At 33.5% G+C, this 21377-nt stretch overlaps 4 protein-coding genes across 5 annotated transcripts; 3 read left to right on the top strand and 1 right to left on the bottom strand.

The window, feature by feature from the left end:
• The first annotated feature begins 1536 nt into the window (after positions 1-1536).
• Positions 1537-3681, top strand: LOC113873797 (reticuline oxidase-like). Its single transcript, XM_027512114.1, has one exon. It carries the CDS (start codon positions 1782-1784, stop codon positions 3432-3434), a length of 1653 nt encoding a protein of 550 aa, XP_027367915.1. The 5' UTR covers positions 1537-1781; the 3' UTR covers positions 3435-3681.
• Positions 3682-4739: 1058 nt separating this feature from the next.
• LOC113872996 lies at positions 4740-6515 on the top strand. Its single transcript, XM_027510924.1, has 2 exons — positions 4740-5033; positions 6087-6515. The coding sequence occupies exons 1-2, from the start codon at positions 4816-4818 to the stop codon at positions 6289-6291; spliced, it is 423 nt and encodes a 140-aa protein (XP_027366725.1). The 5' UTR covers positions 4740-4815; the 3' UTR covers positions 6292-6515.
• A 1485-nt stretch (positions 6516-8000) lies between these two features.
• LOC113871329 (probable fructokinase-5) lies at positions 8001-9698 on the top strand. Its single transcript, XM_027508383.1, has 5 exons — positions 8001-8183; positions 8291-8701; positions 8967-9101; positions 9345-9461; positions 9561-9698. Exons 1-5 carry the CDS (start codon positions 8001-8003, stop codon positions 9696-9698), a joined length of 984 nt encoding a protein of 327 aa, XP_027364184.1.
• Positions 9699-10427: 729 nt separating this feature from the next.
• LOC113871328 (CLP protease regulatory subunit CLPX3, mitochondrial-like) lies at positions 10428-20147 on the bottom strand. 2 transcript variants are annotated; one of them, XM_027508379.1, is made up of 15 exons: positions 19667-20147; positions 19318-19379; positions 19040-19140; positions 18825-18904; positions 18480-18530; positions 16955-17029; positions 16796-16873; positions 15525-15581; positions 15036-15106; positions 14833-14932; positions 14563-14667; positions 13262-13324; positions 11165-11287; positions 10914-11066; positions 10428-10718 (listed from the first exon to the last, which is right to left on the bottom strand). In XM_027508379.1, the coding sequence occupies exons 1-15, from the start codon at positions 20051-20053 to the stop codon at positions 10644-10646; spliced, it is 1581 nt and encodes a 526-aa protein (XP_027364180.1). In that variant the 5' UTR covers positions 20054-20147; the 3' UTR covers positions 10428-10643. The 2 variants fall into 2 exon arrangements, with proteins under 2 accessions (XP_027364180.1, XP_027364183.1); XM_027508382.1 differs by lacking the exon at positions 13262-13324 and having other exon boundaries at positions 10473-10718; positions 19667-20120.
• Between the last annotated feature and the right edge of the window lie 1230 nt (positions 20148-21377).

The following is a 21377-nucleotide window of genomic DNA, read 5'->3' as shown; positions in this document are numbered from 1 at the left end:
AAGGCCTAATCGATACATGTATCGGGAGGGTGTTTCTAGAAAGATGCCAGGGAAATAGCATATCCCAATAGCATTAGCGTGTGGGTAACATCCAAACTACGCAATTTTGTGTAGCTTCTAGTGCCACATGAATATTCTAGTGCCACATGAATATTGACAACTAGATTTTTATTGTGTCAAAATCATCGTACTGTGTACATGTCAGTTAGATCTTTTTGGATTGGGATTAGCTTTTGCTTGGCATGAAAATAATGATATTTGCACTATCTATTGGTTTTTGGTACATTATTAACATTATTCTATTTTTGCAAAAGACAATTCTTAATCATACCTATGAAAAAAACATTATTGAGAGAAATAAAGCCTACTTCTTTGATCTTTATGTCTAGAAAAAAAATCAATTTTTGCTGTTGGTTGGGAGATGTTATTCGTGCGCTAAAAAAAATAAAAAATAAAAATAAAGTTTATCTATTCTGATTTCTATTGCCCAATCAATTGTAAAGGTCTGAATGTGAAAATCTCTCCGTTTTTACTCCCTTTTCATAATTGTAATGCTTGTTAAATTTATTACAATCTTTTTAATAGCCTGTTAAAATGTTTCATTTTAGTAGAAATAGAGTCAGATATTCCTTATAAAGATTAGGGTAATCTTCCTTTTGTGAGTTAGTTTTTGAAAGTGAATTAAGTGCAAGTTTTTAGCTAGCTAATCTTTTTGTTACTTTTTTTTTTATGAAAACTTTTTGTTGTTTGAATAGATAAGTTTTACTTTTCTTTTTTTTTTTGCATTTATAAGTAACAGCCAAAATACTTTTTATTTTATACAATAACTTGTAACTTCTTTAATGAACGTTTACACTCTTAGACACACATACGGTATTTCATTTTGAACATTACTTTAAAATCCTCCAACATGGAAGAATTAAGTAAAAACAAATATATAATTAATTTGTGTAGGATATCAAATAGCTTGAATTTAATAATGAAACTCGGACATAATTTAAAAATTCAATGGATGTGTAAACTTACGCACATATCATGATTCCCGTTGTACATTACTTTAAATGCCTTCTGCATAGATGAAAGAAGTAAAGACAAATGTCTGATTTGTTTGCATGGGGTTTCCACGAATAGCATGAATTTAAGGATAAAACTCAGACGTAAATTATAAACTCAATACGCGGATTATGCAGGCATTGGTTAACAAGAGCTTAAAATAACACGATTTGAGTTGACACTAACATTATTAAAAATCAATTGGATAAAAGCAAACATAGCAGGCCATGGCAATTTATCCTCTTAGGTCAGCCGGCAAACCTTTTATGTCTGCTAGTTATTCATTCTCATATGTAGCCACTCTCTAACTCAAGCCATCTACACTTCAATTTTATTTGGCAAGTTTTCCAAGTATTCTTGACATTATTGATGAAACTCGGACATAATTTAAAAATTCAATGAATGTTTAAACTTACGCACATATCATGATTCCCATTGTACATTACTTTAAATGCCTTCTGCCTAGATGAAAGAAGTAAAGACAAATTGTGTTTTTAGTTTTTGTCTGCTTTAATGGAAGATTGATTCTATGGCACTGTTCAAGTTCACTCTACCAACCTTCCAAATTCGAATATTAAACAATAGCCGGCCGCAACCTATGCATGCTTGCTACGTGTCTCCATCCTTTTGTCTTAAGCTGTTGAAGTCATTCTCCAATGGCCATAAACTTAAATATGTTCTGCACCAATTACAGACCAGCTTGCTTCTAGCATTCACAAGCTGAAGCCATGTTCAATTTCCACAAAAGTCTATGCCTTCTATGTTTCCTCTTGCTATCCTCTGATGTTTCACTGTCTTTATCTGCTTCACTCAGAGACTTCACTTATTGCTTGGATAATCACAAAATAAAAAACTTTACCACCTTCCCTTACAAAGAACATGACCAATCCTCTGCCACTAATTACTTCAAAATTCTCAATTTTTCCATTCAAAACCTTCGGTTTGCAGAACCTGTGATTCCTAAGCCAATAGCTATTGTACTGCCAGAGAGTTTGGAGCAGCTACAGAAAAGTGTAGCATGCTGTAGAGAAGGGTCCCTGGAAATCAGAGTAAGATGTGGTGGACATAGCTATGAAGGGACTTCCTCTGTTGCTGATGATGGTACTCCTTTTGTCATTATTGACATGATGAATTTGAACCATGTTCGGGTGGATACGGAGACAGAAACAGCATGGGTTGAAGGTGGTGCAACATTGGGAGAGACTTACTATGCAATCTCTCAGGCAAGCAATATACATGGATTCTCAGCTGGGTCATGTCCAACTGTTGGAGTTGGAGGACATATTGGTGGTGGGGGATTTGGGTTGTTGTCTAGAAAATATGGACTTGCAGCAGATAACGTGGTGGATGCCCTTCTTGTTGATGCTGGTGGACAATTGTTTGACCGTGAATCCATGGGAGAAGATGTGTTTTGGGCTATTAGAGGTGGTGGTGGTGGTCTTTGGGGGATCATTTATGCCTGGAAAATCAAGGTGTTGAAAGTGCCACAAATTGTAACTAGTTTTGTTGTATCTAGAACAGGCACAAAAAGTCATGTTGCCAAGCTAGTGCACAAATGGGAATATGTGGCACCCAACTTGGAAGATGACTTCTACTTGTCATGCTTTGTTGGTGCTGGCTTGCCCCAAGCTAAAACTAGAGGGTTATCAGCAACATTTAATGGCTTTTATCTTGGTCCAAGGGCCAGTGCCATATCCATCCTAAACAAGGATTTTCCTGAATTGGATATTGTAGAGGAAGAATGTATAGAAATGAGTTGGATTCAGTCAATTGTTTTCTTCTCTGGCCTAGGTGATGGAACTTCGGTCTCTGACTTGAAGAATAGGTATCTTCAAAAAAAAGAATATTTCAAGGCCAAATCAGATTTTGTAAACAAGCATGTTCCTCTTATGGGCATAGAGACTGCACTGGACATCCTCGAAAAGGAGCCTAAAGGATATGTTATTCTGGACCCTTATGGTGGAATGATGCATCATATAAGCAGTGAATCTATTGCTTTTCCCCACAGAAGAGGAAACCTGTTCACAATTCAGTACCTGATCTATTGGAAGGAAGCTGACAATGACAAAAGCAGTGATTATATTGATTGGATAAGAGGGTTCTATGCTGCCATGACTCCCTTTGTTTCATGGGGTCCAAGGGCTGCATATATTAATTACATGGACTTTGACCTTGGAGTAATGAAGCGGATTAGGAATGGTGCAATTATGAAAGATGATGTGGAAAATGCAAGAGTTTGGGGTGAAAAGTACTTCTTGAGTAACTATGACAGACTGGTGAGAGCCAAGACTCTGATTGATCCTAACAATGTTTTCACTAATGAACAAGGCATTCCACCCATATCTTTGGCTAGTCCTAATGTCAAATCACTCAGCATATGAAATAATGCCACATTTGTAAAAGGGATTGCCAAACTCATTTGGATTATGTGATATCATTGTGATTCCGTCTATCAGTAAGGAAAACGCATTTCATTTTAGATTGTGCTTCAATCGCAGGTAGTAACTACATCAGTCTAGCACTAGCCAGAAAGATTGGATATGGACCATGTGATTGTGCTAACTACTACGGATTCAGATTATGGCACATATGTGGGGTGGTTGAAACATGAAATGAAATAGTTCGCAACTTTTTTCATTTGAGTAACTAGATATAAACTCTTGCATTGCATTTGCTGGGTCAGTCATTGAGAATATGACCATATTATTCAATCCATTGTCTACTAATACAATTCTAAAAACTAAAGTAAAATATATGAAAATCAAAATTTCAGATAGTAAACGCCAAGCACTATTACTGGCTTCTAAGTAAATAATTAGGAAGGAAATCAAGCATCACTCGAATATGATAAGGATGCAAATCAGCATTAATTTATAAAGACTTTGGTTTATATGTTTGAAATTGAATTTTATAATCAAATAATCAATCAATCAATCAATGCAACTTTTCATTTAAAATGGAATATAATTCTTTATAAATTCTTAAAATATTCTCACATACAGTAAATATCGTCTATACGACAAAACTTCATATAAACGTAAGACTGAAAATTGATTACCGTGTAAATTATATAAACACTCCTTAAGCATTTTCAACTGACTAATATATTAGCATTATTCTCAAATCTAAACAGCAGACCTCGTCGCCATTCATATTATTTTATAAATTATTCTAAAATGAATGAAAAAAAAAGATTAAAAAGTTATTTCGACAGAGAAAATGATTTTTTTCGGTATAAAATTAACATTTAATTAAAATTTTCTTCATATATAAATATTATTTTCATTTTAACCTTTATGTAAAGTAATTATTTCTTATTAATTTATGATAAACTGATTTTGTGATTGTCGATTTTATAATACTAATTTTGTTTTCTATATTAGACAATACTTGTTATTTTAGTCATTATATAAAAAGAGTTAATATTTTGTTTTAGTATTACATGAAAAAGTTTTACGTTTTAATTTATATGCTTTGACACTTTTTTTTTCTTTTAAGTCTTTATAATAGAAAAAATATCATTAATTTAATTTTAAAAAAAAAACATGATAGGAATTAATTTAACACTATAATAAATGTTTTATGAAAATATAGGAAGTATGACAAAAGAACGTGAGAACCATAGGAATAAAAATTTTACATGAAGAAAATGGTATCCGTAGAAAGTGCAGAAGATGAAAAATGAGTGAACGAAACAAAAGATAATTTATAATAAATGTCGTCTAAACGAAGGTGGCTCAAAATAGTGTTCCCTTTGTTGCCATGGCATCATCAAGTGTGGGCACTTTATTATTACCGAACCACACTCAACTTTTCTCACAATCCAAACACTCATCAATTGGTGTAAGTAGAAGGCTACATTTTCCTTCAACAATAAGAGCAGAGAGTATGACTACTGTCATAGAGAAACTGGGCATCAAGATTGAGAGGAACCCTCCCGAGTCCAAGCTCACCCAACTTGGTGTTAAGCAATGGCCAAAGTAAAATTTCATTTCTTTATTATTTTCCTCTTTCTGTTTCCTTTTCTTTTTCACCTTTTCCTTATGATTTCTATTATTCTAATGGGTACTTTGTTTCCCCTACATTTTTGCTTATGGGGTATGGATTAATTTTTTTCTCATTTTTTGATGAATGAATAATGCTGTGTGCCTATGTTTCTTGCCCTTTTTGCTTTGAGCTCTACCATAGGATTGAGGTTGTGTTTTGTTAATTTTTTTGGTACTATGACAATGGAGAAATCAGGGAAAAAAATCTGTATTTAAGGAACCAGACTGGAGTTTAGGTTCTAGGTACCGTGTGTGCATTGGTGATAGGTATTTGTCTGAAAAAAAATCAACAGTTTATTTCTCAGCAATTTGACAAAGCCTCACTAGAATCATTGGATTTGTGATGGTTAAGTCTGATGCAGTGATGGAATTGATAGAGGTAGGTTTAATTCAGTATAACACTCTATACCCAATTTCTTATACAACAAATTTTCCCATAAAACTTCTATGAGCGGAAAAAAGATAAGTTTTGCTATTTGCTAGCAACTTTCTATGTGCATAATTAACTGGGTCTTTTGGGGCCATTGTTAACAATGATGCTTTGTTAGCAAGCGGTAATTTACAATTAATATCAAACATGGTGTTTTGAATAGTTCTTGCACAAAATGTTTTGCTGGGCTAGTTAACTGAATCAGAGATCCTATAACTAAACTAAGTGATGTCAAGTTCCTGTTACCATTTGTAATTTATTTTTTCAAAATCTCCTTGGTTAAAGATATAGACTCAGTACCAATTATGGCTAAATGGATAGCTCAAATGCATGAATTCTAGACTCAGTACCAACTGAAACTCTTTCTTTGCTGGTTGCTCTTCCAGTTCCAACTGGTTGCATCCAAATGTAACTAAAAAGTTGCTATCCTTTTAATTGGAAATAAAAGTTGCAATATACAAGTTTTCATTCTTAACTGTAAATGTTTTCAATCACATATGTTTTTTCCCCTTCTTTCAAAAGCATCTGATCTCTCTCTGACATCTGATGTTTAACAGATGGGGTTGTCCTCCAAGCAAATTTCCATGGACATATGAAGCCAAAGAGACTTGCTACCTTCTGGAAGGAAAAGTGAAGGTCACTCCTAGTGGGGAAAATGAGTCAGTTGAAATTGCTGCTGGTGACTTGGTTGTGTTTCCAAAAGGAATGAGTTGCACTTGGGATGTGTCTGTTGGTGTGGACAAGCACTATAAGTTTGAATAAATCCTGTGAGGGGATGCCTATTGAATAAAGATAAAGGACATTCATGAATTGATGATTTAGCACAATATTCTCTAAAATTGGATATAGTAAGCACTGTTGGAGTGGTATTTAGCTATTGTGGCTAAAGTAGTTTTTATTTCCTATTTCTCTCTCTTGCTTCTTGCTGCATTTCACCTAGGGTCTAACCCCATTCAACTTATTAATATTGATTATGCAAGTTCAGTTAGATAAGAGCCTCGTTGGATTAAAGTTCTTAGTAGCTCAAATAGCTTCCTCCATGGAAGCAATATCCTACACATTTAAGGAGGGAATGATAAAAAATTAAGCTTAAATGAGCTAGTAGTCGTTAAAAATAGCATACCTTTTGATTTTAGTGCCTATAAAAATTTTATTCAGTTTCAGTTTCTATTTATATTTAATCCCTGAGTAACAAAAACCGAATAAAATTTTTATAAGAATTAAAATCAAAAGACATGATATTTTAGTAACTTATTTAAACCTAAAAATTTAAAAATATCCAAAGAACCCTACATATTTTACATTTCATAAATATTTAAAGGAGGGTATGATAAAAAATAGCATATCCTACCTAAAAGGGTGAGTATGAACCCAAATTTAAGGGACTAATGCTACTTGGTATGTATGTGTGGTGTTTTTTGTTGTTCCTTTTCAAAAGCAGTCATTCTCGGATCAAACCTGTGTTCGATATTACGTTTTTGCTGTTCTTGTTGACAAAAGCGAGCGGTGAGTTTGGGTTAAACACCAAGTGTTTTCTTTGGTTTGTTTACTTGTTTTCTGGTAGCACCTGAAACAATGGCAAAATTTACAATCGACTCTTTCAAACTTTTGTTTTCTTTCTTTTTTATTTAAAATTAAACCCGAATCTGTTCTTCGAGTGCACCTACATTTGTACCGGTAAATTCCCTGAATTCAAGTCCTTACAACAAAATAACTTAAAGGTAATTAAAGAAAGATATAAATAACTTTTTAGTTTCTATAAATGTTATTTTTGGATTTAGTCTTTGTAAAAAGTTGTTAGTATTTAATCCCAACACTTCGGTGAAAGATTAAATACAAACAAATTTCTTAAACGACATGAACTAATTATTCATCCTCTTAAAATGCTTGATTAAATTTTTATAAGGACCAATTTAAAAACAGTAACATTTATAGGATTTAAATTTTTATATGAACTTCAAAAGTTTAAGGTTTAATTAATTAGTCAGCAATCCACATGGAACACTATAAGTACCCTTAAATTCATATAAACCTAAAAAAACAAGACAAACGTTAATCAGTACCTTTAAAACATTAATTAAAGAAATGGAAGGTAAAACGATGTTGTTAAAAAATATTATTAATGCATCTCATGTAATTTTGAATCCATTTTAATATAATTTTAAAAAAATTTTAATTAATGTCTTAATGGTATTTGGTTAAGACGACCTTATAAAAAAAAAGGCTATATTTTGATAGGTTAAACCATTGACATATGACTATTAAAGTTATTAGATATTGTCCAAAATAATAATCCATACTAGGATAAATTTAGACAAAGACACTAACAACAAAAACACTAATAACACTCCTAATCCTACGTTGAATCATACATATGCTACCTATCGCATCGTGGAGGTTTCACCCTCAAATTATTCTGTAAGACACAAGACATCAACAAGAAAAGCAGTAAGAGAAAGAAGAGGAAGAAGATGGCAAGCTCAAGAGATCCATTGGTGATATCATTCGGTGAAATGCTGATCGACTTTGTTCCTGACACATCTGGTGTCTCCTTGGCTGAGTCTTATGCTTTTATCAAAGCCCCTGGAGGTGCCCCTGCCAATGTTGCATGTGCCATATCCAAACTTGGTGGCAACGCTGCCTTCATTGGCAAGGTTCTAAATTTCTACAAAGAAGCATTCCCCATCATGCATTAAGATTATTGATTATGTTCTTTTATCATTTATACTTATATAAAAAAGTGATGATTATGATGTGACAGGTGGGAGATGATGAGTTTGGAAGGATGCTAGTTGACATCTTGAAGAAAAATGGGGTGAATACAGGTGGTGTTTGCTTTGATATGGAAGCAAGAACTGCATTGGCTTTTGTGACATTAAGGAAGGATGGAGAGAGGGAGTTCATGTTTTATAGAAACCCAAGTGCAGATATGCTATTGAAGGAATCTGAATTGAACATGGATTTGATTAAGCAGGCCAAGATATTCCATTATGGATCTATTAGCCTTATATCTGAGCCATGCAGATCAGCTCACTTGGCAGCCATGAAAGCAGCTAGAGAAGGTGGTGCATTGCTGTCCTATGATCCAAATGTGAGGCTTCCTTTGTGGCCTTCTCATGAGGCTGCTAGGTCTGGGATCAAGAGTATTTGGTTTGATGCTGACTTCATCAAGGTACAGTATCTTCAAGTTTGTTTCTGGAAGCCTTGGAATATGATGGATGATATGGCAGCATAGAGAAATTTAGATCTTGAACTTGTTCTATTATTCCTTAATTCTATGATGGGGGCATTTAGTTTTGTTAGCAAAACTGTAGAAAACCAGCAGGTGGTTGGTCCCAACTCAAACAAAATTACTTATACTTTCTTCTTAAAGCATGCAGTTTTTGTTACAATATGTCCAAGTGATTGTGTAAAATAATTCATCTTTGTCTATATAGGTGAGTGATGATGAAGTTCAATTTCTAACACAAGGAGATCCTGAAAAGGAAGATGTTGTTATGTCCCTGTGGCATGACAAATTGAAGTTGCTTCTTGTCACTGATGGGGAGAAAGGTTGCAGATATTTCACCAAGGTACTATCCAACCGTGTATTGAAAATAGTGCTTGTTTGGCTAAATCAATTCAATAAAGCATCTTCTGAAAGAAACAGAGACAATACTTTTGATCATTACTGGATGGTTTCATATATGTAGTTTATGATTTTGACTTGACATTTGTCATCCCATTCAAGATGGTTTCATCTATAGCTGCATGTCCTTTTATGGTGTGGTACTGTGATCTAAACTTAACATCTCTGGATATATTTTTAACTGCAGAAATTCAAAGGCAGGGTAACAGGATTCTCAGTGAAGTCAGTTGACACAACTGGTGCCGGTGATTCTTTTGTTGGTGCACTTCTCACAGCTATGGCCAAGGACACTTCCATATTTGATGTAATTCTCTTTCACTTTAACTCAAATTATTTTTCAAGACTAAGCTATATTAACTTCTCAATGGTTGACATCTTTGTTTTTATTGGATACAATATGAAGAACGAACCAAAATTGAGAGAGGCTTTGGCATTTGCAAATGCTTGTGGAGCAATCTGTACAACACAGAAGGGAGCAATTCCTGCACTTCCAACCGCCACAGAAGCTGAGAAATTTATTTCCAGCTCTAAAGCCAAGTAGACTTAGCTTTGAAATTTGATGGTTCAAAGGACGGGCATTCATTTTCATTTGAGAGTTTAATTTTATTTGCATTTGACACAATGACATGAAAAAGTGCTGTGTCTGTTTATGAATAATAACCAACTTTTTTTTTTGCTTCTTCGCATATTGAGCAAATGTAATCCCTAGAAATTCAGAAAATTATCCAATCAAAGTATAACATACAGATATAACACAGGATTAAATAAATTTTCAGTTTCTAGAAATTGCAAAAATTATATGCTTTTATCTCTTACCAAGATTAAACTCACATAATTTTTGTTAATATAGAAATTGGAAATGAACTAACTTTTTATAAGAAGTAAATGAAAAAATAAAATAAAAATTCCAGGATATACATATACTCAAATTAATTTAGGAAGTGTAATGCTTTGAGAGTGCCATACCAATTTCTCAAGAAAACGGTATGTGAGTGTGTCGAACAACGTTGCTAAGCTCCTAATGCAACATACTTGATATGAAAAACTTCAATCCTACGCTTACCAAATCTTCCCCTATACAAACGGCTGAACTTTTCAGAACCCATTTAGATGAGTCATTGTTCTTTTGGATAGATTTTGTTCCATTTGTACTAAGACGTCAACTTTTCATGTGAAACATCAATTTAACTACAACTTTTTTCAAAATGATGGGAGAGGGGGTGGCGGCAATGAGAGCATGTTAGTGGGACAGCAGAAGAGCAAATTGTGTAAAATAGACCTTCATTAATATCAATTGAAACTTTGCATTATGTGCTGCCAAATTAAAATGCTATCTCTTTCATTCTTCTATATCCTTCCTATTCAATGAACTAAACAGAAGCTATATGCATTATACAAGGGATAACTACAGCAAATTATGAATGTGATTTTTACAGATAACAATGACAATGACGAATTATACACCTTGATCATGGTAAATATAATATTACATGCTCACGACTCTTGATGAAATCTCTGGTTCCCCCTCTTGCAAGTCCGGTTCAGGTATGTGACCATTTACCTGCAATATATGAAACAAAAGGGTCAAAATCACCTACCACATTCACATAGCTCATCACTGCATCAAATGAATGAAAACATCAGTATGAAATACTTTATCAGCAGGGACGTCACAAGATAGCTTGGACAAACAGCCAGCACAAAAAAATAAATCCAAAAAGCATCAACAAGCATGCATTCAGATGCAATATCATACCACTGAACTCTCCGTCTTAGCTAGGTACAGCTCTAAAGCACCATCTCCACAAAGAATTTTTCCTCCACACCCAGGGGCATTTACTGATCCTACTGACTCTTCGTCAACAACAACTGCATCAATCAGTTCATTTCCTGCTTTAACATCTGGAATCTGGTGCATACAAGCATTTGGTGTATTAGTAGTAGAAAATCAGAGTGGCAGTCTTAGATGCCACAGCAAAATATTTTTATAAAAAAATCTACTCATACCTCAAACATGGCTTCAGTTAAAATGCCTTCCAGTAGGGCTCTTAGACCCCTGGCACCAGTATTTTTGGCCATTGCTTTCTTTGCGATTAATCTTACAGCTTTCTCTGTGAAGTGTAGCTTTACCTGAAATTTAGGAGAAAAGTTTCAGACAAATAGGCTCTTACTGTCCACACTCCTCATCACTCACGTGCATCCGTACGTAATAAACATATTACACACACTCAATAGTCAATACAACTGAAATTGGTGGAAGGGTAGAAAGGAGTAGCTTGAATGATTTTCACAAACAAGAAGCTGAAACAAGCTGATCAGTTGATGATAAACCGTCATTGTGACAGTTTAATTAGCAGTAATACAAAGAATTTATATGTGATTTGATTATGTAATTGACTCGTTATTACATATTCTTCCCATTTTATTGTAGTAACAGAAAAATAAGCAAAAAGGATGCTTTCACTGATATTGGATCTAAAACACAAGCCTCATATCAGAAATCTGGCCCAGCCCACAAAGAAAATTATTTAAAGAGGAGAGGACCCTTTTTGCAATAACTTTTTTTTTTCCTCTTATTTTTCCATTTTTTACCTTTCATCACCCAGTTTGAGTAAACTTCTATAAAAGTTTGTATAAAATAAAAATAAATAAATATAAAAAATGAATAAAATCAATAAATTACCAGAAGACCTCCTCTCTTCCAGGATCTCTCACTCTCAAACTTCCTGTGGAAGGATTGAAGTTGCTGAACCAATAAGCACTCACAAGATCGATCACTTCCCCATCAGGTTAGAGCGTTGGATCTAGAAGTTTTACTTTCTAGTTCATTTTTAATTTGTATGATGACATTCTTCAAACTTATTACATTTTACTTGTTTATCATTATGAGTAGTTAAATCCATAGGACTATGGTTGATCATATGATGCAAACCAACTATTTTAGAATGTAAATATTTCTATAGTTATGATGTTTGTCTTATCGTTTTTATTTCTTCATTAAAAGTTGATCACCCTTAATAATCCTTAACTAATTAGATAGAAGACAGCTGTATCATTATCTCGTTAGAAGATTCATGAGATAAACTAAAAGTAGAATTTTGAAGATCAACCTGAATTCTAATTTTCTAATTAGTTTATAAATTATCAAATTCAATGATTCTGTGTTTTTCTCATTTTAATTGTTTTGCATAATTATTGGATGAAAAAAATATCATTATTGCATGATCATTAAGTAGATATCAAATTCATTGATTCTGTGTGTTTTTCTCATTATTAATTGTTTTGCATAATTATTGGATAAAAAAATTAATGCTATTATTGCATGATCATTAAGTAGAAATAGAATTAGAATGATCAATTAATCATATGATAAGAGATTAATTTATGAAAATATGAAAAGGAAAAAAGATAAAAAAACCCATAGGTAAAACAAAAGTTCTAGACCCAATCATAATTGATTAATTTTTTTGAGTGCTCCCTAAATTTGTCTCATCTCTTGCTTTTCATTAAGACTATTTATTTCAAACTGCATTTCGTTTTCCTCTTTGATTGATCTCAATAATCATAAGTTTAACGGATCTAGAGATGGTTAGAATTGTCGGACACTACTAAAGTCTCAAATATTCATTATTACTATCTTCAACGGATATACTTGTTTGAAGTTAAACTCACAACAGTTGACGTAACTTAGACTAGCACCAAATGGTGCCAAAGATAATAAAAAACTAAATCAACCAAGGTTAGTTTTGAGAAGACTTCTAAATCACATTCCAGTGCAGAATGGTAAATAGTATAACTCGGACATGACTTAAGAAAGCCAAAGTCAACATCAGCCAACAAGAAGAAGAAAAAATTAGATGAATGTCATGGGAAACTAGGGAGAAATACCTTGAGTAATTAAGTCTACCACAAACAACCAAGCAATCAATCCCTTCAATTCAACGTAGTTAAAGTTCAGATATTTGCTTCCACAAATATCCATATTTAGTTGGTTGGGATGATCAAGATACAGTATTAGTGTTCGAGTTTTCATACCCCATACACTCAAACAAAGCAACTCACAAATAAAAGTGTTCTGAGAAAAAAGAAGGAAGAACTGCTTACATTATTCATAGTAAATAATTTCTTGTACTGCTTGGCAAGAGCATTTTTTGGTTCTGTGAGGACCTGTAAAACCAACATTCCTGTAGTCATACAATCGAATATCTGTGCAAAATCTAGAAACGTAACTCCATTCTAAATTGAGAAATGTTAGTAACACAATTTTCTTAATACACTCTGTTATTGACTGAATTTTATTAAGAATCACAAAATTAAGAGCTGACTCCTAATTTAAAAGTATTACTTCACATGACAAAAAGTTAAAATTTCAACTAAAATACACTAATGCAACAGCATATCCATAAAACCATTAGCTATCTCAACGCCAGTCACATTTCTTTTTTATTCAATTAAAAAGAATATATGGATGACAATTATAGGTCCACCAGAAAGAATCTCACGTGCTTTATTTGTACATATAAAGAAATCTTAACCAAAATCAATATCCATAAATTATGTATTGGATAGGACACCATTTAGTCTCAATAATAAAAGAAGGAATCTGAATACCCCTTCGACATCAATAGGACGAGTATCCTCTCGGTCAGATTAAGAATAAATTAAAAAAATAATTAAACCAATTAAGGTAAATAATCAGATCATTATTTACCTAATTAGAGGGTCAAAGTCAAGACTGACCCACAAAAAGCCCATTAATCCATAATACTGCCTATAAAAAGAAGGTAAAAGGTACAGGTAAAGAGTTGACTTTCGAATATTTAATAACATTTATTACTTAAACCGACACCTGACTTTATCATTGGAGTACCTTTTGCAGGTATAAACTCTCCCTACGTCAAACAGAGAAAAACCAGTAGTACTAGCAAGGACGTCATCTTATCCCATAACAGAGGAGTATCGAGAAGATCAGTGTATCCGTAACAGAAACAAGTTACAAATGCATTCTGGGACTGATGGATCCTTATCTAAATTTCTTGTTCCTCTTGCAACCCACAAACTAAATATGAACCAAGTGCTTGCACATGTCAGATGGCCCTATCACTATATTATTTATTAAATTCAAAAGGCAATGATCATATTAACATCTAGCTTATATATATATATATTAAAAAACTCCTGACACAATAGGAGATATTCATAGAAATTTAATGCCATTATAGGGCTAAAAGACCATATGGTGTCTTGGCTTTGCATATACATGTGTGTCAACAATGATTGAAAAATACAGCATGATCATCATAACAAGACAAGCAGAATTAGACCTTGGCAGTCGGCACACTATACTGCTAGAGAAAGCAGAAAAAGCTACAGTAAAATCAAAGATATGAACAATGAAAGAATACCTGCATAAGTTGATCCTCAGTAAGAGCTGACAAGCTAATTAAGATTGGAAATCGTCCTATAAACTCTGGTATGAGACCATATGCAATAAGATCAGCACTTTCCACCTGAAAATTACTAATGCTACTTTTAGATGCATTTGGAGAGTACAGGCATCTTATTACATTAGCTTAAGCACATAATTTGCTAGCTTTAATTGCTCACAGGATCTATCTAGTTTTACAGGAAGTGGAATAAAAAAACATCCAGTCAAATTTAGAGTCAATTCTCACCGACTCAAGTAAAGATGATGTGACTGCAGCATTTGTTACTCCACCAGTTCTCATATTGGCACGAACTGGTGCTCCAAAACCAATTGAAGAATCTTGCCGTCTGGTATATTTCATAAATAATTAAAATTTGATGAGAACTCCAGCAAAAACCAAATGCAGAACATCTGCGAACAGATATTCTTGCTAGACATTATAAATATTACCTCTCTGAAATGGTATTTTCAAGATCAACAAATGCTCCACCACATATAAAAAGAATGTTCTTTGTGTCAATCTGCATATAGTAAAAAATGAGTAGGTGTTTAAAAAAAAAGCAAATGACTAATTAGTTCTAGAATCATATGCATCTGCACTGGGTAAATAGGTGATCATTGAAGCTGACTGAGATTGACAAAATCTTGCTAAGGGGGTGAAAGAGTTTCTAAAGAAATAATCCATCTAGCATTCTCATCCTTCTAAATATCCTTCCAACCACCTATAGCCTCTAATAATTCTATTCATTGGAGTTCATCCGCTAACTAGGTGATTGTAAGCTCTTTCAAAAAGATAGATAAATCAAAATATTAAGTGCATAAAGTGTGCATTTAAAGACAGCACCGACAAACACCCTAGCCAAGAAAATAATTAAACATATATCCAAATACAAACATGAAAAAGAAATGACAGATGTTACGCTTTCCAAAACAACATACCTGTATGTTATCACCCCGTGGATGCTTCCTTGCTCCTTTCTCAGGAACATTTACTATCTACACAATAAAAAATAATTCCAATTTCAGGATACTGTCAGAATGGCACTAACCATGCTACAACAAATTATTTTTTTTCAAAAACATTTACAACTGAATGGGGTGCTTTTCTAGACTTAAACAATTCAATTTTAATCCCATGTTCTTTTTATGCAAAGAAGATTTCAAGGTTTGCTTGATGCAGAAGAAAATGCTGCTGTGATTTGAAAAAAAGTATTTGCATGTTCCAGTTAAGAGCTCTTATAAGGACTAAGTGGCGAAATACACTCACATTCACTTGGAGTTCAAGGATAGGGGATGTTTGGCTCATTTTCTATTTTCATTTTCAGCTGATATGTTTTCATTGTCCACACTCCAAGCCACAAGGCTCTTGCATGAGGGGCAAGTCAGAGATATAATATACAATCATTCATGTGTCTTCACCCAATTGCTTAAGCTTTTGGGAATTGATTCATGACATAAACCACTAACCTTTAAATCCTTAATTGTTTCACCTATTGTTTTTCTCAATCTCCCTCTGCCTCTAACGATTTGGCAACCCTCCATTTGATCTACTACCATTACTAAGGCTTCTATAGGTTTTCTTCACACATGTGCAAAGCTGCAAACCATCTAAGGAGAGATTCCAACATTTTTTCTACAATAGTTGCCACCCTTACTTCCTCTATAATGCTTTGATTCCTAATCCTATCTTGCCTATTTTGTCCACTAATTCAATGCAACATTCTCATATCTACTACATTGCATTTATTCTCTCGTTGACTTTTAATGCCCAACAATCAATTCTATACAACAGTGCAGATCTTACAGCTTTGCAGCCAAACTTTCCCTCTCAATGAACAGTCTCCATAGACAGTTTGACCACCTTTGAATCTCAGAACTCAGATCACACAAAGCATAGGAATATACTGTTTTTTGTTTAACATAATTGACAAGACCACTAATGCACCAACGATATGTTAAATAAACTTGTCTGTATAATGGAATGGAACAGAAGATCAAAATGGAATCACTGAGAGAACCTATGCAAATAAATTACTTATCCTATTGAAGAATTTGGACATAGAATATACAAGATATTACCTTCTGCTTAAGATTTAAGGGCTTTTAAACAAGATAAAAGTAGAGAGTACTCAATAAATTCACTTAGCACTTCATTTACAAAGCATGTAAACAAATTATCAACAACTGCATTTTGGAATCATTTCACTTACAGTTCCTTCAAGCATTTTTAACAATGCCTGCTGAACACCCTCACCAGAAACATCCCGGCTAATATTCAAGCTCTCAGCCTGTAATATATAATAGTTAAAAAAATAAAAGCTGTGGTGGATGCACATAAATGAACTCAGCCAATGAAGTTAGCAAAAAACCTTCTTAGTTATCTTGTCCACTTCATCAATGTAAACAATCCCTTGTTGAGCTGCTTGAACATTGAACTCTGCTGCCTATATGGGAAAAATAAAAATCATTACAAAGAGATGGCAAGTAGAACTAGAAACAGCATAAGATATCTTCTGAGAAGTATAAAAACAAATTTGACAAAGAAAAATCTAAAATTATGTTTAATTTGAGTTTAATAAGAAAAGTATTCCAGCCATCATAGAGATTGCAAAGAACACAAATGTAGTATGAACATAGCAGTATTACATGACCAAAAACGTTTTACTGAAAACATTTATATTGAAACACATCTTGAAAAAGACCATGGACAATCCTTTGTCACAGGTGACAAGCAGCTTAAGTTAAACTATCAATAGTTTCCTAACAAAATAGTTGAGCAAGAGAAAACCAGTCCAGATTCTCCAATATGGGAAGTTAGACTGATGAAAAGTACCATGACTTTGGATATAAGATCATAAGCTTCTTTATCATTTAACTTATCGAGGAGAGAAAAACAAAGGAAAAGTGAAAAAAACCCATGAAAATTTCAGTAAAATCCATGACCAATACTGGAAACAGAAGCATGATGTAAGGAGCACAACAGATAGAAACAAGGAAAAGCAACTAATATCAGGAATATCACTACATAAATCAGTTCAGAAACAAATATGGGAAGCATTGTAAATTTCATAAAAAAAAATTGTGGAGAAAGCACAATATATACATGCAACTGCTATGCAAATTAAGGAGGGTGGTGAGTGGATATTTTAAAGAAAAGTCTCTTATTGTGACTTAAATTGCAGAACAAACTGCTTGTATAAAATACAAAGCAAGAAACTTATGAAAATAAACATCTAAAGAAATGAGCAACCTAGATGATGTATGAAAACATAAAACCTAAAGTAAACAAAAGCATTCACTAAGGATAACATGTCACTACAACAAGTAAGCATTGTTCTAAGTACAACACAAGTAAGTTGATATGAAGCACTGTGAGATTTGTTAAGATGTCTCACATTGGTTAGAAATAGAGCCAGAATACTATTTATAAAGGCTAGGGTCCTCCTCCTCTTACAAATTAGCTTTTGGGAGTGAGTTAAACTTAAGTTTCTTAACATGGTATCAAAGCCTATCTGATTTGAATCTTAGATGTGAGGGGGTCGTCCTCTTACGAGCTAGTTTTTGGGATTTTGGGAGTTAGACTCAAGTTTCTTAACAAAATTAATTAAGGCACAAGCTAAACATTTCCTCTATCCAGCTAATATAAAGTGGTAAGGGTATTTAGGTTGACTTGTACAAATTTCATCCAAGTTTCCAAAGTAGTGAAGGTAAAAAGCTCGATTCAAAGAGCAGCCATTCATCACTAACTGCATGAGTGAGTATAACAAACAAAACAACAAATATAGCTAAAAGTTGCCAGTATATTGGGAAATCATAGACAGCTTCATTCCTAGAAAACAAAGAATTATTAATTTGTTCAAGCAACATCATACTTATAAAGAATAATTTACATACCGCAAGTAGTTTATACAATATTGATTCGACATCTTCTCCAACATAACCAGCCTGCAAATTAGAACATTTCCTCTTTTAGATCATTAACCTCACAACTTTTGTCAAAGGGCAATAAAACCTCAACTCAGCCATGGAACCAAATCAGAAATAGTTAATACTATCTGACTGTCCGCATTCTGGAATAAAAATTTGAATTCCAATTAACATAATATCATATCACTCAACAACTTGAAATTCACATATTAGGCACAAAAATTTGGATAGATTATTATCATTTAACTTGATCCTGCCAAATTCTTACTCTGCCAAATCTTAACATTACTTCATCAATGAACACATACTTGCCTGTGTTAAGGTAGTAGCATCAGCAATGACAAACGGGACATTCACAAAACGTGCTAGTGTTTTTGCAAGTAATGTCTTCCCTGTTTGATGGAAATTAGACTAGCATAGTGGTCATGCATAAATTTAAGATACCGATAAGAGCAAACAAAGTGAATTCAATAATTCTCACTTAATGTCTAAGAGGGAAAAGAAAGTAGCAGTACTGAATGCCATACCTGAGCCCGTTGGACCCATCAAGAGAACATTACTCTTTTCTAGCTCCACATGATCATCATCATCAAATCCTTCAGAAATTCCTGTATCTTCTTCCCCTGACCTAGTATTAACATCACCAATTCAGTCATAGAAAACAATTACTACAAAAGAATAAACTATGATACTGTAACATATGAAGACGGGTGGACAGGTGCATATGGGAAGTATACCGGAATAGCAGCTGGAGGACTAAGAAAGAGGAATTAAGAAAAATGACAGGGAAAGTGAAAGAACTAACCCTTTCAGTAAAGAGGCGTGGTATATTCTTTTATAGTGATTATAAACAGCCACAGATAGCACCTTCAACACAAACACAAATCATAAACGGAATTACAATCAAAGGCCATAAGTTAGAGCATTGCATTCACCCTGGCTAACAAGATAACAAACTCAGAGCCCCTTTTCTTCAGGAATCACGAGGAGCAATGATAAGTATCAACAAACATCATTACCATTAGCTCACTAGACAAAGCACCGAATATAACAACTTTAATTCATAAATATTCAAACAACATCATCTATCTAACACTCGTCATCTGTCTTCAATTCTTTAGCTTTCACTGAATAGAAAAAGTGGTGTCATTTACCTTTTTGGCCCTGTGTTGGCCAATAACAAACTTGTCAAGACCCTTGCAAATTTGCTTTGGAGTTGGCAAATCCCTACCCAAATGGGAACCCCCTACCCAGGCAGTGTTCGCATCTGGGGGCCCAGAAGCCCGAATAACATTAACAGTATGCATAGCATTAGGAGGTACAGTATGAGCCCAATCCTCTGGTGGTTCCCCATTGCTACCACTACTATATAGACGTAGTCTCCATTGACCATGGCCATTGATGTTGTGGTGGAAGTGGTTCTTCAAGTGGGTGTGTGATGAAGAAGAAGAAGAAGAAGAAGAAGAAGAAGAAGAAATAAGTGTGGGTATCAAGTTGAGGTGAAATTTCTTCTTGTTCCATGCGGAAAAGAACCGAGACATAGAGAAAGAGAACGAACTTGCTTTTGGATTTAAGATAAACAGAGATTGGGTTGTGATATTGTTGGGTTAGGAAAGAGCTTTGGCATCTGTTTCTGTTAATTCCATTTATTTATTAGTATTTATTTATACTCTTTCTGTGTACGTATGTATGTATTATTGTATTTTGTACGTATGGTGAATGAAAGGGGGAAAAATAAAAGAGAATGAGGATAAGTTAAGGGAAGAGACAAGAAAGAAAGAGAACAAAGCAATATACAGATAAAGATACTCAACAAACAGAGTGAGACGTACACGTCAACGATATGGGCTGCACTGTTATAATTGAAAATTTAATAAAATAGTTTTAAAGATAAAGTTAATTTTTCATACTACTAATATAAATTTTTATATTATTAATTATCTTAATATACATTTTAAAAAATATAATAAAAAATAATTTTAAATAAGATAATAATTTATAATTAAATGATAATATTTTAATTAAAATCTTTAAAAATTATATATTTTTTCAAAGTAATTTATATGTACCATTCCTTTTTACGTGGTCTAATATATATATAACATTTGTAAAATATTATAGCCTTAACAAAAATATTGATAATTTTTTTATTTTTTATAATTATAAATCATTCAAACACATTTAAAAAGAAATGTATTGCAACTAGTGTTCACTGGAAATAGAGTGAGAGGATGAGCCATTAATGGAGGTGAAAATGACGCCTTACATGATAGTAAAAGGTGACAGTGATGACAAAAGATAATATTATCATAATGTCATGCTAGTCATTGAGTTCAGCAACAATGATTATAATGAGTTAATTTTGTTTTGGGTGTTAGCTTGCAGGTTTAGATATGGCAATTGTTAGTAGTAGCCTTTTGGTGAGGATGATCAAGTGTGGTTGTTTTGGGATTGGCAAAGGACTTGGAGCTTCTATTTTATGGATATGTGATTAGATGTGGTTGTGACTTAAATTTGTGTATAAAGTAGCTAGAATAGTAGCAATAATGTGTTAGTGAGAAGGTAATAGTTTTGCACGTTTGATGAGAGGTGTCTTGTAGTGTGGTTTAGTAGTTAATATGACAAAATTTAATATAGAACTCCATTGCGAAAGCGACAGTGCTATTAATGTCATCTTTGCCATTATGAACCTCCTTACAAAGTCATCCTCCTCTACAAAGTAAACATTCAAGCAATGCTACAAACAGCTAGCTGCCACATAACTTCCACAAATGCCTTGTATAGTCCAATCATTCAACACTAAAACTTCGTCCTTGAAACCAATTAGCACCAATAATGGGATTAAGGCCAATCAATGGTCAAATT

The sequence above is a fragment of the Abrus precatorius genome, unplaced genomic scaffold, assembly GCF_003935025.1.
Source record: "Abrus precatorius isolate BTA unplaced genomic scaffold, Abrus_2018 Scaffold7, whole genome shotgun sequence".
NCBI classification, from domain to species: Eukaryota; Viridiplantae; Streptophyta; class Magnoliopsida; order Fabales; family Fabaceae; genus Abrus; species Abrus precatorius.
This window is presented reverse-complemented; position numbering and strand designations above follow the sequence as displayed.